Source organism: Labeo rohita, chromosome 12 (genome assembly GCF_022985175.1).
Source record: "Labeo rohita strain BAU-BD-2019 chromosome 12, IGBB_LRoh.1.0, whole genome shotgun sequence".
Lineage (NCBI taxonomy): Eukaryota > Metazoa > Chordata > Actinopteri > Cypriniformes > Cyprinidae > Labeo > Labeo rohita.
Genome location: NC_066880.1, coordinates 28,478,993 through 28,497,280, shown reverse-complemented (window position 1 = coordinate 28,497,280; position 18,288 = coordinate 28,478,993). Strand labels below are relative to the sequence as shown.

The 18,288-nt window shown below is 31.6% G+C and overlaps 2 protein-coding genes across 5 annotated transcripts in view; both read left to right on the top strand.

Moving 5' to 3' along the window:
• Window positions 1-2,972, top strand: part of radil2b (Ras association and DIL domains 2b) — a 47,490-nt gene extending 44,518 nt beyond the window's left edge. Inside the window, 2 exon segments of the mRNA XM_051124867.1 lie at window positions 2,147-2,286; window positions 2,462-2,972. Of these exon segments, the coding sequence (XP_050980824.1) occupies window positions 2,147-2,286; window positions 2,462-2,561 (240 nt within the window). The 3' untranslated portion in view covers window positions 2,562-2,972.
• A 1,215-nt stretch (window positions 2,973-4,187) lies between these two features.
• Window positions 4,188-17,724, top strand: sult2st2 (sulfotransferase family 2, cytosolic sulfotransferase 2). Of its 4 annotated transcripts, none has more exons than XM_051125096.1 (6): window positions 4,188-4,411; window positions 14,447-14,658; window positions 14,748-14,874; window positions 15,065-15,159; window positions 15,699-15,879; window positions 17,398-17,724. In XM_051125096.1, the coding sequence occupies exons 1-6, from the start codon at window positions 4,273-4,275 to the stop codon at window positions 17,505-17,507; spliced, it is 864 nt and encodes a 287-aa protein (XP_050981053.1). In that variant the 5' UTR covers window positions 4,188-4,272; the 3' UTR covers window positions 17,508-17,724. The 4 variants fall into 4 exon arrangements, with proteins under 4 accessions (XP_050981053.1, XP_050981051.1, XP_050981050.1 ...); XM_051125094.1 differs by lacking the exons at window positions 14,447-14,658; window positions 14,748-14,874; window positions 15,065-15,159; window positions 15,699-15,879 and adding exons at window positions 5,711-5,922; window positions 6,013-6,139; window positions 6,978-7,072; window positions 7,660-7,840 and having other exon boundaries at window positions 4,197-4,411; window positions 17,398-17,715; XM_051125093.1 differs by lacking the exons at window positions 14,447-14,658; window positions 14,748-14,874; window positions 15,065-15,159; window positions 15,699-15,879; window positions 17,398-17,724 and adding exons at window positions 5,711-5,922; window positions 6,013-6,139; window positions 6,978-7,072; window positions 7,660-7,840; window positions 8,033-9,840 and having other exon boundaries at window positions 4,201-4,411.
• The last annotated feature ends 564 nt before the right edge of the window (window positions 17,725-18,288 follow it).

Below are 18,288 nucleotides of genomic sequence, written 5' to 3'. Positions count from 1 at the left end.
ATCCTGTGATGAATGAACTTATTCAGCGCTTCAGTTCCTCCAACATTCACTGAACTGAGGAAACAGTTCGACTGAAGACATAAGCACATGTCTGAACCAAGTACTTTAATGGAGGGGTCAAATGAAGGTTTTTATGGGTTCTCATTGGTAATGAAGACTAGTTTATTCACTTTATATGCTTTAGACAGGTAAATCATCTACATTCCACATCCTTATTGGGTGCTTTTGTAATATAATGGTGTATAAGTTATGTTATTGTGTTGTGATGTAAACAAACTAGTGAATTGAACCAGTTCATTGAATCGAACTGTCCAAAAGAATCAGTTCATAAATAGAATCATATTTTCCCATTTGTCTGAGGCTCTGGATTACAGGTAATAATGTTGATGCTGAGTTTTTTGCACAGACCAATTGTTTCACATCATAAGACCTCAAAATATCATCAGCAGCAACGGGTGTTCATTTTGTATTGCCTGTATCTGCTTTTTTGCACTCTTAAAGTGACGGTAGCCATTGAGCTGCTTTTTATGAATCACCTACTGAATAAAAAGCACCCACCTCTTGAATGGCATGGGGGTGAATAACAGCAAATGTTCATTTTCAATTAAATTTTGACTTTTTTTTTTCTTACAATTGCAAGTCGATATCTTCCATTTCTAAGTTTGTCACATTTCTGACTTTTATATCAGAAATACAGAAAAAAAATGAAATTATGTAATAAAAAGTAGCACTTACCTATATATATATATATATATATATATACACACACACACACACACACAGCCATTCAAAAGTTTTCAATAAGATTTTAAATGTTTTTTAAAGAAGGCTGCATTTATTTGATCAAAAATACAGGAAAAAAAAGTTGTGAAATTGTGAAATATTATTATGATGTAAAATAATTTTTTCTGTTTTAATATACATTTAAATTTAATTTATTCCTATGATCAAAGTTGAATTTTCAGCATCATTACTCCAGCCTTCAGTGTCACATGATCCTTCAGAAATCATTCTAATATGCTGATTTATTATCAATGTTGTAAACAGTTTTTGAAACCTGTGATACTTTTTCAGGATTCTTTGATGTATAAAAAGTTAAAAAGAAGAGTATTTATTTAAAATAGAAATCTTACTTAACAAAATACACTATTATTTAAAAGTTTGGGGTCAGTAAATTTTTATTCTATATTTTTTTTTAAAGAAATGAACACTTATTTAGCAAGGATGTGTTAAATTGATAAAAAAAAAATGATAGCAAAGACTTTTGTTGAATATATGCTGTTCTTTTTAACTTTTTATTAATCAAAGAATCCTAAAAAAAAAAAAAAAGTATCACCGGTTCCAAAAAAATATTTGGCAGCACAACTGTTTCCAACATTGATAATTCTAATAAATCATGATGATAAATAACATTTTCGCAATATTAGTTTTTTTTTTTTTGTACTTTTGATTAAATAAATGCAGCCTTGATGAGCATAAGAGACTTCTTTAAAAAACATTACAAGTCTTACTGATCCCAAACTTTTGAACAGCAGTGTATACATACAAAATTCATGGCCTTTCAAAGATAATGTTTAAGAGCCTGTTGAAAAACTGCAATAGAAAGTTTATATACTTGATTATATACTTGCAACAGAAAGTTTATGTGAAATTCTATGTTGTTATTAGGGCAGTCAGTTTAACGTCAGTTTAGCGTGATCAAAAATGAGTCACGGTTTTATAGGCTGAACTGTGTTTAACCTAAAACAGTATCTTAAAATGCAGTGATTATGTTTAATGACATGAAAATTAAACCAAAAGAATACTTCTTAGGCCACTTGTCATTTTATATGTAGTCCTGTACTCCTCTGCAAACACTCCTGTCTTAAAGTATCTTCATTTGGGAATGTTTCCAAGCAAACATTGATTTTGCAATTAATTGCAGTTAAATATGTTAATTAGTTATATAATGCAGTTGCTTCAAATACAGCCTTACTCTTGCAAATCATTTCCATAAAGCATATCGTTATCACTGTTAATATCACCGTTTCCTTACAGCCCAATAGCATCTCCTTGTGGTTAAAAAGGGAATATTTTTAGATTGTATAAGAAACCAAGTCTGTTTGGTGGATATGTTTGTGGAATAACATTTGTGTGTTTTCCACAGGAAATCGAATCTACTGTCAGCGGGATTTACATCAAATCAGTGCTTACAGACTCTCCCGCCGCTTTATCCCGGAGACTGAGAGCCGGCGATCGCATTCTAGCAGTGAATGGACTGAGTCTGGTGGGAGTCGACTATCAGACGTGAGGAGAATTACATTAGATGTGAAACGTCCTGCAGTGCCTTTAGCATAAGCAGCAGGACTGTTCAGTAGTCTGTTGTGCATCGTGCTATTTCACTGAAGCACATTCATTATATGTTATTGATCATTTTATACTGTGCATTAACAACATTTCTTCCTCTTCTTCTATCTTGTAGAGGCCGGGATCTCATTCAGATGTCAGGAGAAAGGCCTCGGCTGCTGGTTGCCAGATCTCACAATGCTACGAAAGAAACAAGGACAAAAACTTCTGCATAAACCCTATATAGTGTTTAAACTCTGCTTTTGTCCTTAATTTAAAATGCATCAAGTGTGTGGAAGAAAATGGACAAAAACAACTTTTTTAACATCTGGTTTTATGTGCTTTTGCCACTCTTAATTGTGTGATCTTTGCATTTTATATTGAATTTTATGATTAAAAAAATATGAAAATTATTAGAATAATTAATGCACATTATGTGCCCTCAGAACGGACTGCTTTTTAATTTATTGCATAATGTATAAAATAAACAGATGGCTGCATAGTTTTAGTTTGACTACCTAAAACATTTTAAATGCTATGCCATTTGTTTCTCATGCTAAATTCAGAGATAGTTTCCTACAGACCTTTATTACATGCTATATATGCTTACAATATATTGGAAACAAACGTTTTTGAAAAAAAGGCAGCGTTTTGGTCAAAAATAAAGTAAAAATTATGAAATATTATTGTAATTTAAAATAACTGTTTTCTCTGTGAATACATTCTAAAATGCAATTTATTCTTGTGATCAAAACTGAATTTTCAGCATCACCGGCACCAACATGACCCTTCAGAAATCATTGCTGCTTAAAGGGGTCATCGGATGCCCATTTTCCACAAGCTGATATGATTCTTTAGGGTCTTAATGAAAAGTCTATAATATACTTTGGTTAAAAATTCGCATTGGTAGTGTAAAACAACACCCTTTTTAGGGTGTTGTTTAACAAATAATCTTGTTCTGGTCGAGGTTGCTGTAAATGTTAATGAGCTCTGCTCGCCCCGCCCCTCTCTTCTCTCTGTGGAGTGAGGAGCCTGTTTACTTCAGCCGTATTTAACCGTTAAACTTGCTAACTAGCACGTTATTAGGAAAGGCGATCGCAAAGATTCATAAAAACCTTTATACTCACTTCTGCTGCAAGTGAACCTGGATCACAAACAATTTGCGCAAACGTAGACGGATATATGTAGATCGGGAGCCTTCACAAACAAACGTAATCTACTGCATCTTCAGCGGCTCAGATGTCGGGAGTAAATGACGACCACTGTGTTCATTATTACATCCAGCAACACAACACCTCAATCCGAGATAGTCTTGTCTAATTTACATCCCTGCTCTTGCATAAACAATGGAGGTCGGACTGTTACAGCTGATTTAAGGCGGGTCTGAGGTAAGACCCTCATGTCAATCAACTATCGTGGGAGCGGCCTCACAGACAGGCATCTGAGAATGGCTCGATTTTTTACAGATTAATTAAAAACCACAGCATGGATTTTTATCATTACAGGGTAGATTTGTACATACACTGCGAACACACATTAATGTTCAAACAACATGTAAAAGTGAACTTTGCATCCGATGACCTCTTTAAGCAAAGTCTGTGTAAACTGACTGTACTGTGTTAATAACTTAATATTCATGATCCTCTGAGTTTTTATTTTATGTATTATACTATATAGAAGACTTTTGCACCAAACAGCTTGGCACTGGGAAGGAAACGGACTGTTTGCACACTATAGCACAGAAGTATATCACTAAGGAGCATGAACGTATTGCACAAGTTGATACAATGGTTATGACATTCATTTGCTTATTTACAGCTTGTCAAACAGTTGCGAAAGAGCACCGTTAATGATCTCTTGATTGCACATGAAAGTCCAGAGAGAGAACAAGGCCTATTTTACTGAGTTCTCCTGGTATTACAGTTCATTTGTCGTGTGCTTCAGAAAATGACAGAGGCTGAACTGTACTCGGTGTATAAAGGTGTGTACGTGCCGACGTTTGTACACCCTCCAGAAAGTCTGAAATATTATGAGGAGTTCACTTTCCGGCCGGATGACATCCTGATTATCACTTATCCCAAATCTGGTGAGTTTCAGCAGGTTTATGCATTGCATGATGCAGATTTATTGTAAAAATGACACTACTTAACATATAAAATATTGGAGTCTGCTAAAGTCTGCTAAATTGGAACAACTGATTTTGCACGTGATGCACTTTAATTGTGCAGAAGTTGTACTGAAGTCCAACTAAAGTGTACTGAAGTAACTTACGTATATTTGATTGTGCTAAAGTGGAACTATTGCAAGTAAACTTTAGGTAAACTTTAAATATTTTACATTTAAAGACCGATTTTATTTAAAGATCATACAATCCTCAATAGTGACATCAAAACCTATTTTAGGCTTAAGATTAAGAGATGTGCATTGTGCACAAGTTGTACTCCAAATAAAGTTTAATTACAGTTTTTATATCAGTAAGTCTTCAGCGATATGTCAGTAAATATGTTAATAGACTTGAACTATACTTAGTGTAAAATAAATGCATTTTAAATCTATTACTTTTTACTAGGGCATTTCTTAACACACTTAAGTCGAATTGTAAAAATTGCACTGTAATAATGTCAAATTAAAGTAATAATCATTCGTTGTGCAAGAAGTACACTTAGTCTGGTGTGCTGACTAATATACCAAAGCACACAAAGGTAAAGCACAAGATTATATTTTTAGCTGTAGTGTGTTATTTTAAATCACAAGTTAACATTTAGGTTAATATATTTTAAATGTACTTAATTGAAACTATCATTACAAATGTAATTAAATGCATTCATAATGCATTTAGCAATATAAATAAATGCAAGTTTCATTAGAAATTACATTGAAGTATTTTTAAGTTTATCATAAATGCTTCCATTTGTGTGCATTGCACTTTAGCTATTTAATAAGTAATTATAAATATGTATTTAAGTCCGACATAAAGTAAGTGGGCCAAAATGCATTCAAGTTCAACTAACCACATTTAATATAAATTTAAACTATAAGACATTTTCATTTGTTTTAAAAACATTATTGATTAATAACATTTAAGTGTCTGAAAACATTAGTTACATTATATTATTTCCATTAAGCATAATTTAAAGTATATACTTCTTTTTTTGCAAGGGTTTGCTTGCAGAAAATACTTTTGAGAAGTATTTTCAGAAAAGACCGTCAAGCTAAATTCAGTCTTTTTCCTACAGGAATTTTTTTTTTTTTTATTTATTTTGTAATGCATGTGCCAAGTTCTTTTAAATGCACTCTTTGTTGGTTTTGAAACACTTTTAAGCCACATTTCTATGTTTTCAAATGAAAGTAAGCTTGACATGTGACCTGTGCTTTTGCTCCACAGGCACAACATGGATGCAGGAGGTGATTCCTCTGATCGTGAGCGATGGTGATCTGACTCCGGTGCTGACGGTGCCAAACTGGGACCGAGCGCCATGGCTGGAGGAACAACGGGCGATCCAGCTCAATCTGGAGCAGAGACCTTCTCCACGTGTCTTCTCAACTCACTTCCATCACAGCATGATGAACGAGTCTTACTTCAAAATAAAGCCCAGGGTAAAAACACTCTGAAGAGTGAATAAATCACACTTTGTTCAATGTTTAATCAAATGCATTCAGATGATTGTGTTTTGCATTGTGCTTCAGGTTCTTTATGTCATGCGTAACCCGAAAGATGTGTTCACGTCCTCATATTACTACTACGGAATGGCCTCATACATGGTGAACCCAGGAACCCAAGATGAGTTCATGGAGAAGTTTCTCGATGGAAAAAGTATGGATTTCAGATCTATTTTATATCCACATGCTAAATATGTTGTTGTTTTTTTTCTGTGAGCATCTTAAACTATAAAACAACTTGTTCTGTTTTTTTTTTTTTTTTTTTTTTAAACAGCGGTTTCAGTGTGCTCAATTTGACAGGATATGACACCAAAAATGACTGAATAATATAACTTAAAATTAAAAATGTGTGGAGTATTTAAAAAAAAAAATCAAAATATACAAAGAATGTGTATTATATATTAATATATATTTTTAAAATATGTTTCAAAATATATTTTGTACCAATATATTTTTTGGCCATTTTTTGTATATTTTTGAAAATATATTTAAAATATATAAAAACATTTTGCCACTGAAATACCTTTTAAAATGTATTTTTGTATATATATATATATATACGAAAAATACTTGAAACTTAAAACTTAAAATTAAAAACGTGTGGAGTATTAAAAAAAAAATCAATATATGCAAAGAATGTGTATTATATATATTAATATATATTTGCTAAAAAATGTTTAAAAATTATTTTGTACCAGTATATTTTTTTACTTTTTTGGTATATTTTTGAAAATATATTTAAAAAAAAATAAATATATATATTTTAAAGTATTTAAAAATTATGTTGCCACTGAAATACCATTTGAAATGTATTTTTGTATATGAAGGTTGCAACGAAATATATTTCCAATTTCAAAAATATATGTAATTTATGTATGCATATACATATGCATGTGTATGTATTATGTAATTTTTTTTATAATATGGGCCCAAACTTTCCTCTTTGTATTCTGTTGTAAAATGTAATTAAACATGATGTTTTTTATCCACAGTCATGTTCGGTTCCTGGTTTGATCATGTCAAAGGCTGGATTAATGCTGACAAACAGGAATCCATACTGTACATTTTCTATGAGGAGATGATCGCTGTAAGTATTTTCTTCGCACAGCAGGACTGAATGTGCAGTTGCAGTTCATTTATTTTTAGTCATTCATGGGTTCCTGTAATTTTAATATAACAGAAGGGTAAATTGCTTTGGCTTTACTGTTTCTACAAATTATATTTTAAAAAGAATTACTACTTGGTCAAAAGATTCCTCAGTGAAATGTCCTTAAAACACCACAAATCGCTTACCAATGTGTTACCCTGTCACTGAGTTTGCCAGGTTATCTCATGATGACAGCGCGTTGGAACATTGCCAAGTAGTTCAAGGCCTTTTTAAAGTCTCTCTAGTAAAATGACCTCTTTATCGTGTCCTTGTACGCTTAACTGAACTTTGAGACATCCAAAGTCCTCCAACAGAACTTCTCTTTCTCATTTCTTATTTTGAGCATATCAAAAACACAAACAAGGAGGGTGCATGAGCACATTTGATTCACGTTACACAACAATAAATGGTCAAACCAAGGTGGATTTGGGATAATTTACATTCTTTTTTTGATGCTATAAAATAATGAAATCCATATTCAAAGTGTTTCTTGGCTTCTAACATGCAATCACACAAATCTTTGGCAGGATCTGAAAGGATCTGTGGAGAAAATTGCCAAGTTTCTTGGTAAATCTCTGAATCCAGATGTGATAGAGAAGATCGCTGAGCAATGCGTCTTCAAGAACATGAAACAAAACAAAATGTCCAACTTTTCTCTGGTTCCAGAGGAATACATGGACCACAAGAAATCTGAATTCCTGAGGAAAGGTAAAAATCACATAATTCATCTTAAAATGAAGGACAAAAATGAAAAATCTGACATCATTTACTCGCTTTCGTTTCATACGGTAAATGTGGACTGAGGCTTCTTACTTTTTACTAAAAAGTCTGCAAAACATCACTCATCTTATGAAAACAGTCCATAGACCAATGTTCTCTTGTCTTGTTTTACTCTGTCAGGAATTGTTGGTGACTGGAGGAATCATTTCACTGAAGCCCAAGAGCAGCGATTTAATGTCGTATACAAAGACAAGATGAAAGATGTGAAATTCAAATTTATGTGGGACTGAAAAAACACATCTGTTTCATTAGGGCCCGAGAACCGGTGCTGCGATTCTTCATCTTCTTCTTCTTGTCCAAAATAAAGCACATTTTTGAGGGCCTAAACATGCTCAAAAATTCATGAAACTCTGCACACATGCAAAAAGTGGTAAAAAAAATGACGTTTGATAAATTTACATTTGATATGTATATATATATATATATATATATATATGTGTGATCCTGGACCACAAAACCAGTCTTAAGTCGCTGGGGTATATTTGTAGCAATAGCAAAAAAATACATTGTATGGTCAAAATAATTGATTTTTCTTTTATGCCAAAAATCATTAGGAAATTAAGTAAAGATCATGTTCCATGAAGATATTTTGTAAATTTCCTACTGTAAATATATCAAAACGTAATTTTTGATTAGTAATATGCATTGCAAAGAACTTAATTTGGAAACTTTAAAGGTGATTTTCTCTGTATTTTGATTTTCTTGAACTCTCAGATTCCGTAAACTGAAACAGTTGTATCGTAGCCAAATATTGTTCTATCTTAAGAAGCCATACATTGATGGAAAGCTTATTTACTCAGCTTTCAGATGATGTATAAAGCCCAATTTCGAAATATTGACACTTATGACTGGTTTTGTGGTCCAGGGTCACGTATGTATATTCAGTGTAAATGAACATTTATTGGAGTATCATATATATATATGTATATTCAGTCTAAATGAAAATTTATTGGATATTGGAGTATTATTCTGTATGTGAATCTTGTAAAAGCATATATATATATATATATATGTATATATATATATGTGTATGTATATATATATATACACTACCGTTCAAAAGTTTGGGGTCAGTACATTTTTATTGTTTCTTTTTTTTTTTTTTTTTTTTTTTTTTTTTTTTTTTTAAGAAATTAATACTTTTATTTACCAAGGATGTATTAAGTTAATAATTAGAAGTTTATTAAAAGTTAATAATAAATAATTTACATTGTTATAAAATATTTATATTTTGAATAAACACTGTACTTTTTAAACTTATTATTCATGAAAGAATCCTGAAAAAAAAAATCACAGGTTCCAAAAAATATTTGGCAGCACAACTGTTGATATTATCCAACATTGATCATTCTAATAATAAATCCGCATATTAGAATGATTTCTGAAGGATCATGTGACACTTAAGACTGGAGTAACAGCTGATAAAAATTCAGCTTTTCATCACAGGAATAAATTCTATTTTAAAGTATGTTAAAATAAAAAACATTATTTTATATTGTAAAAACATTTTGCAATATTACTGTTTTTTTTCTATATTTTTAATCAAATAAATGCAGCCTTGATGAGCATAAGAGACTTCTTTAAAGACTATTACAAGTCTTACTGACCCCAGACTTTTGAACGGTAGTGTATATATATATATATATATATATATATATATATATATATATATTTTATACTTTTACATTGACAAAGGGACATGAGTTTTCAAAGATAATGTGTAGTAATGTACACAACATCCATACATTAAAATCAAAATCTTTTAAACCTTTGTTCATTGTTCCAGACAGGTTGGACATCTTCTATCTAGATTTTATTTCTTAAATGCTTTAATTTGCCTGAGCTTGAACAAAATGGCTATTACAGACATGAAATACACGGTATTGTAGAAACAAACAATGTTTTTGCACACTCACTGTACTGTACAACTGATATTGCTAAAGTTTGTGGTGTAAAGCTACATGTAATGTATGTTTTGCAATTGTTCATCTGGCTCCTGATGGAGACACTACTGATCATTTAAGTTTCAGGGTTATTTTATATGTTATAAACACAGTAAAAGACTGCAATAGCAATCAAGTTTTCAGTCATTTTCAGCAGCAATCAAAAGCATAAAGTCCTGCACAATAAAATAAATGATTAAGACTTGCTTCATTACCATGACAAATAGTTGCAAATGCCTTATGTGCTGTTCACATGAAGGGAGGAGGTCATCATTAGAAACATCATCATAGCGCACATTCCTGGAGTTCTCGCGATGATCTACACTAGTTCTGAGTTTTAGTTTGGGGTGTATTTGTCTCGCGCTTCGGAAAATGACGGAAGCTGAGCTGTATTCGGTGTATAAAGATGTGTACGTCCCGACACATTTACACCCTCCAGAATGTCTGAAATACTATGAGGAGTTCACTTTCCGTCCGGACGACATCCTGATCGTCACCTACCCCAAATCTGGTGAGTTTTATGACTCTGTGATGCAGATTATTGCAAAATAGTAAAACAACAGATAGTACTCTAAACCTGTAATGTGTGTGTTTATCGTGCATTTCGTTAACCTTGCATCTTATTTACCATGATAAACACGGTCAGGGGCGTTTCTAGGATTTGAAAACATCAGGGGCTAGTAGTGGTGGATGGGAGCTGTATGAAGTACGTATCATACTCTAACGTTTTGTTAGACACAGGTTAATCTGGTGCACTTTGAGAGCTCCAGAAAGTAAGAGCTCCAAGTTAACCCATGTTCAGTGCGCAAACTGAACAAAGAAAAAAGGTTTATGACCTGGCTCATCCCTCTTCTGATACTCTGAAAACATCGGTTCATGAACTCATCGTGTGAGCAAAGTCATATTGTGCTTTCGATTTTAGTTTATTTGACAGATACTTTGCCTTAGCACAAAACAACATTGTTACACTATGAAAAAAATAGTAAATCGTAATCACTACAAATAGCAAACGTATCAAAGTATTATCACAAAATTATAACTTTACAAAAATATATTACACAAATAAAATAATAAATTCAAAAATATATGTTTGCATGCAAAAATAGGGGCCCATTTTTATTTATTTATTTATATTTATTTATTATTCTTGTTTACCAAATTCCATTTTATTTTTTTAATTTTAATTCTTTTTTTTTTTTCTGTTTAAATTTTTCTAGTTAAATTTAATTTTATTAATCAAAAAAGATGTCTAATTAATTAAAACATGAAACTTATACAATTTAAAGTCAATTTATCAAAAATTAAGTTATGTTTAGGGCCCTATGAAATTATTAAATTTTTTTTTTTCTCACCTTATAATTTATACATATGTTTAAAATGCACCTTATTGTTACCAAATTTGTTTTAGCATGTCTATTTAAATGCATAAAACAACTTTTATTTATTTCTACAACGGCCTTACGAAATTCTGTGTTGTGTATTTAACTTTTCTGGTTATGAGGCATGACATATTAATTTATCTTTGAATTAATGAAAATTAAATTTCATTTTTGATAAAAATAAAGGGGATGTACTATTAAATGTAAAAGATGGAAGAAATATTGTGTAACAAAGTTTTATTACACTATGAAAAAAATGGTAAATCGTAATCACTACAAATAGCAAACATATCAAAGTATTATCACAAATTATATCTTTACAAAAATATATTACACAAATAAAATAATAAATGTAAAAATATATGTCTGCATGCAAAAATAGGGGCCCATTTTTATTTATTTATTTATATTTATTTATTATTCTTGTTTACCAAATTCCATTTTATTTTTTTTAATTCTTTTTTTTTTTTTCTGTTTAAATTTTTCTAGTTAAATTTAATTTTATTAATCAAAAAAGATGTCTAATTAATTAAAACATGAAACTTATACAATTTAAAGTCAATTTATCAAAAATTAAGTTATGTTTAGGGCCCTATGAAATGTTTTATTTTTTTTCTCACCTTATAATTTATACATATGTTTAAAATGCACCTTATTGTTACCAAATTTGTTTTAGCATGTCTATTTAAATGCATAAAACAACTTTTATTTATTTCTACAACAGCCTTACGAAATTCTGTGTTGTGTATTTAACTTTTCTGGTTATGAGGCATGACATATTAATTTATCTTTGAATTAATGAAAATTAAATTTCATTTTTGATAAAAATAAAGGGGATGTACTATTAAATGTAAAAGATGGAAGAAATATTGTGTAACAAAGTTTTATTACACTATGAAAAAAATGGTAAATCGTAATCACTACAAATAGCAAACATATCAAAGTATTATCACAAATTATATCTTTACAAAAATATATTACACAAATAAAATAATAAATGTAAAAATATATGTCTGCATGCAAAAATAGGGGCCCATTTTTATTTATTTATTTATATTTATTTATTATTCTTGTTTACCAAATTCCATTTTATTTTTTTTAATTCTGTTTTTTTTTCTGTTTAAATTTTTCTAGTTAAATTTAATTTTATTAATCAAAAAAGATGTCTAATTAATTAAAACATGAAACTTATACAATTTAAAGTCAATTTATCAAAAATTAAGTTATGTTTAGGGCCCTATGAAATGTTTTATTTTTTTTCTCACCTTATAATTTATACATATGTTTAAAATGCACCTTATTGTTACCAAATTTGTTTTAGCATGTCTATTTAAATGCATAAAACAACTTTTATTTATTTCTACAACAGCCTTACGAAATTCTGTGTTGTGTATTTAACTTTTCTGGTTATGAGGCATGACATATTAATTTATCTTTTAATTAATGAAAATTAAATTTCATTTTTGATAAAAATAAAGGGGATGTACTATTAAATGTAAAAGATGGAAGAAATATTGTGTAACAAAGTTTTATTAATTTTTCAACACTAGTAGTAGTAGTAGTACTGTAGGTAAGTACATTCTACTGAATGATAGTTATGTATTTCTGCCACAATGTCTACAAACTAAACCGAACTTTAATTTGACGGGTTTACCTAAATACCTTAAAATTTCTGTTAGTATATGACCCTGGTTTACTCAAATGAAACAGTGAAGTGCTCACAAAGTACTCTCAGAGCACTTCTGGAGATGTTGTTTATGCATTTTCTATGGCAGACGCTGAAATTATGAAATCACCGCGAGCGTCACACGCTTATGTGTAGTAAAGGAAACCGCGCCTGCGTCTGCACCATTTATTCATAAAGTTTCGGCTCGAGCCCCGAATGATTAGCCCTAACGACGCCCCTGACCACTGTAATATACTACACCGCCAAGAAAAACAATGGTAAAGCTTTACAATAAGGTCCCATTAGTTGCATTAACCAACATTAACTTCCAATGATAAGCAATGCATTGTTACAGCATCATTGTTAACGTTACATGCAGGTACACATATTTCTATTTGTAGTGTTCAAGTATATTATTTAGTTTTTATTATATAATAGTGTATTTTTATTTTACATTGTTATGATTGAATTATTAGCTTTTTATCAGCTCAAACCCACTGCAGTTCTTACATTAACTCTTGAGAAACCTTGCAGTTATGCAATTCTTAAACCCATTTTCATGATGTTGACATCAAACAATGAAATATCAATGTGGTACTTTTAATGGTAAGTTTAAAACAAGTTAGATAAAATGTAATCTAGTCATCTAAAAAGTAGTCAGAATACATTACCTGAAACAAGTAACGCAGATTACGTTACTAACTACCACGCTATTAACGTAATTTACCCAGCGCTGTCTTTCTACTCCAAAAAATTCAGTTTAATTTAATGTGTTACTTGCAGTCTCTTATTATTAGTAATTATTTGTGAAATTAATGAGCAATTTCTGAGTAAAAAAAAATTGTTTCTACACCAACATTTGCAACTAAAAAGCAGCTTTTTAATAATATATACGACCCCGGACCACAAAACCAGCCATAAGTGGCACAGGTATATTTGTGGCAATGGCCAAAAATACACTGTAAGGGTTAAAATGATCAATTTTATACCAGAAATTATTGAGATATTAAGTAAACATCAAATTCCATGAAGATATTTAGTAAATTTTAAGGTAAGGTAAATACGTCAAAACGTAATGTTTAATTGGTAATATGCATTGCTGAGAATTTCGTTTGGACAACTTTAAAGGCGATTTTCTCAATTTTTTTTTGCACCCTCAGATTCCAGAAACTGTAATTACCATGAAAGTGTACATTTTTGCCATATTGGTTTCACTGGTTTACGCTAACGAAATAACTGTTGCTTGCAGAAAATACAATTGGGTTTTACTTTGGTTATACTTGTAATACCTGTATACCTGTTTTCACATCCACCCACTTTTGTTTTATGACAAAACCTATGATGGATTAAAACGTTGGCTGTGCATGTTATTACTTGTTTATTTGAGTTCAGGGCATTATTAATCGGGCAGAAGATAATTTGATCATGTGGGTCAGTGTCATATGAAAGTCAAAAACAACTTTAGACTTTAAAATGCATGTGCCAAGTTCTTACGTTGGTTTTGAATGAAAGTAAGCTTGCCTGTGACCTGTGCTTTGCTTCACAGGCACAACATGGATGCAGGAGGTTGTTCCTCTGATCGTGAGCAATGGTGATTTGACTCCAGTGCTGACGGTGCCAAACTGGGACCGAGTGCCATGGCTGGAGGAACACCGGGCGATCCTGCTCAATCTGGAGCAGAGACCTTCTCCACGCGTCTTTGCGACTCACTTCCATCACGGCATGATGAACGAGTCTTACTTCAAAATAAAGCCTAGGGTAAAACACTTTAAAGAGTGAATAAATCACACATTGAGCACTGTTTAATCAAATGCATTCAGATGATTGTGCTTTGCATTGTGCTTCAGGTTCTTTATGTCATGCGTAACCCGAAAGACGTGTTCACGTCCTCATTTTACTACTATGGAATGGCCTCATACCTGGTGAACCCAGGACGGCAAGATGAGTTCATGGAGAAGTTCCTCAATGGAAAAAGTATGGATTTCAGGTCTCTTTTACATTTACAGGTTAAATATGTACAAAAGTGAAGCATGCAACATTATGTGTTCTCATGTTCTCATTGTTGTAACCAAGCAAGATAATGCAGCTTTTTTGCGATACAACTATGTCTTTGCTCTATAAAGGAATGATATGAGCATTTGAGCATGATGTCTTTTATCCACAGTCATGTTCGGTTCCTGGTTTGATCATGTGAAAAGCTGGATTAACGCTGAAGAAAAGGAATCTATACTGTATATTTTCTACGAGGAGATGATCGCTGTAAGTAGCTTCTTCACACAGCAGGACTGAACATGCAGCTTCAGTTTATCATTTATTTTGCTAGTTCTGCCACATAAGTTCATGGGTTTACCTTGTGATGGCAGTGAATATTTTAGGTTTGACTTGCTCATGAACAAGACTTCACTTGTGTTTCAAGGCAATGTTTTCCTCACTGTCATTCTTAAGATTCCCCTGTACTTGCATAGAAGAAATTCTGAATCCCCTGTAGTTTTCTTTCCTTAATTTGTATTGTTACATTATTTTATTGCAGTTATTTTATTATTGCACCTAGGCATGAAATAGTGTATAAATGTGTACTTTCCAAGATATTAAATCTCAATTAAGATTTATTATTTTTACAATACAATTATGTAAGCTTGTTTTAATTCTGTCATTTGATTACTTTCTCTGTTTAGTTTTTTGACACTTTTATGTGAAGATTTTGCATTTTATGTTAAGCTAGACAGTGCAGTAAATTATTGAAATCCTTGTAAAGTGCTTCTTTGTTTCTAACATGCGATCATACGAATCTTTGCCAGGATCTAAAAGGATCTGTGGAGAAAATCGCCAAGTTTCTTGGTAAATCTCTGAGTGCAGATGTGACGGAGAAGATCGCTGATCACTGTGTCTTCAAGAACATGAAACAAAACCAAATGTCCAACTTTTCTCTGGTTCCAGAGGAATACATGGACCAGAAGAAATCTGAATTCCTGAGGAAAGGTAACATATGCAATAACCCAAGAATGCCAAAAATCAAAAATGTGAAAATTTACTCACTTTCATACAGTTAAAGCTGTCACTCCTCAAAAAGTAAGCAAAAGCACCGTTATAGTATAATAAAAGTAGCCTATATTATGTGTGAACTGTTTCACAAATGTCAAATGGACTAATTTTATAATACAGACCAAAATTATGGTCAGTCAACAGGAGGGTGAATGAAATGAGTTTTTGTCAACAAAGTCAAAGTCAACTAGCAACTTTTACGGCGTTGTTATTAGTTCACTTGAATATACAGTTGGGGTCAAAAGTTTACATACACCTTGCAGAATCTGCAAAATGTTATATATGTTACCAAAATAATAGGGATCATACAGAATGCTTGTTATGATTTATTTAGTACTGACCTCAATAAGATATTTCACATAAAAGATGACCCTGTTCAAAAGTTTACATATGCTTGATTCTCAGTAATGTGTTGTTACCTAAATGATCCACAGCTGTGTTTTTTTGTTCAGTGATGTTTGTTGATGAGTCCCTTGTTTGTCCTGAACAGTTAAACTACCCGCTGTTCTTCAGAAATATGCTTTAGGTCCCACAATTTTTTTTTTCAGTATTTTAGTGTATCTGAACCCTTTCCAATAATGATTGTATGATTTTGAGATTTATCTTTTCACACTGAGGACAGCTGAGGGACTCATATACAACTATTACAGAAGGTTCAAACGCTCACTGATGCTCCAGAAGGAAAAATGATGCATTAAGAGCCGGGGGGGTGAAAACTTTTAAATTTGAAGATGGGGGTAATTTAACTTATTTTGTCTTCTGGGAAACACATAAGTATCTTCTGTAGCTTCTGAAGGGCAGTACTACATGAAAAAAATATGATATTTAGGCAAAATAAGAAAAATGTGCACATCTTCATTCTGTTCAAAAGTTTTCACCCCTGTTCTTAATGCATCATTTTTCCTTCTGGAGCGTCAGTGAGTGTTTGAACCTTCTGGAATAGTTGCATATGAGTCTCTCAGTTGTCCTTATGGATCTCAAAATCATACAGTCACTGTTGGAAAGTGTTCAAATACATAAAATAGCTGAAAACGCAAATAATTTGTGGGACCTGAAGTATTTTTCTGAAGAACAGCAGCAGTTTAACTGTTCAGGACAAACAAGGGACTCATGAACAACTATCACTAAACAAAAGAAAAAAAAAAAAAGAAGCACAGCTGTGGATCACAGTATTAAGAATCAAGCGTATGTAAACTTTTGAACAGTGTCATTTTTATACATTCAACTATTATTTTCTCTTGTGGACTATATGTAAACCTTTATGTGAAATATCTTATGCAGGTCAGTACTAAATAAAAAAATGACATGCATTTTCTATGATCCCTGTTGTTTTGGTAAAATAATTAACATTTTGCTGATTCTGCAGGGTGTATGTAAACTTTTGACTTCAACTGTAAGTTGATTGTATCCAGATGTGCCATATTCAAGATTACTTGTTTTGTTTTTCTCTGTCAGGAATTGCTGGTGACTGGAAGAATCTGTTTACAGAGGCCCAAGAGCAGCGATTTAACGCCGTATACAAAGAAAAGATGAAAGACGTGACGTTCAAGTTTATGTGGGACTAAAAAATACATCTTTTTAATCATACTTGTTTTTTATAAGCACATTAACCCTCCTGCAACAAACAGGTCTATAACGGACAGTTTAAACCATTCAGTGTTTGATATTTGCATGTTATTTTATATAACTGTTATAGTGTTTATATACATCACTGTTTTTATAACAAAATAACTTAATACTTATAAAATGTTTATACCAATACATCATTTAAATTATCTTTTGTTGCATGCATTTTTTAAATAAATTATATAAAATTGCATACATGACTGTTGAACTGATTTTAACATTAGATGCAAAATCCACTATTTACTGGTCTATAGTCTATATACGGTATTTTAATGCAAACAAGAAGTATAAAACAAAAATGAGGTCATTATTTTTTAAAGTAATTAAGTAATTCCTTACTTTGCTTTTTCAGGAAAAGTAATTAAGTGACATTAATGGATTACTTAGTAATGCATTACGCCCAACACTGTTTACATACACGAGTGAGTCCTGAATTATCAGCGGAGTGACTCACAAATGTAAACATGAACCAGTGTTGCCAACTAATTTTCAGATAAAGTTGCTAAAGGAAGGTCGATTTGTTGCTAAAAGTTGCTAAATGATGTTGTGACATCACAACGCAAAGTTGTCACAACATCAAATCTCAACAACAACAACAACAAAAGTAAAATAATATGCGTAATATAATGTCAACATATAAATAACTGTATTTTTAAATACACTGAATTATTGAACACACATTTTTGAATCATTACAAATTAAGTTTTTTCTTCTAATAGT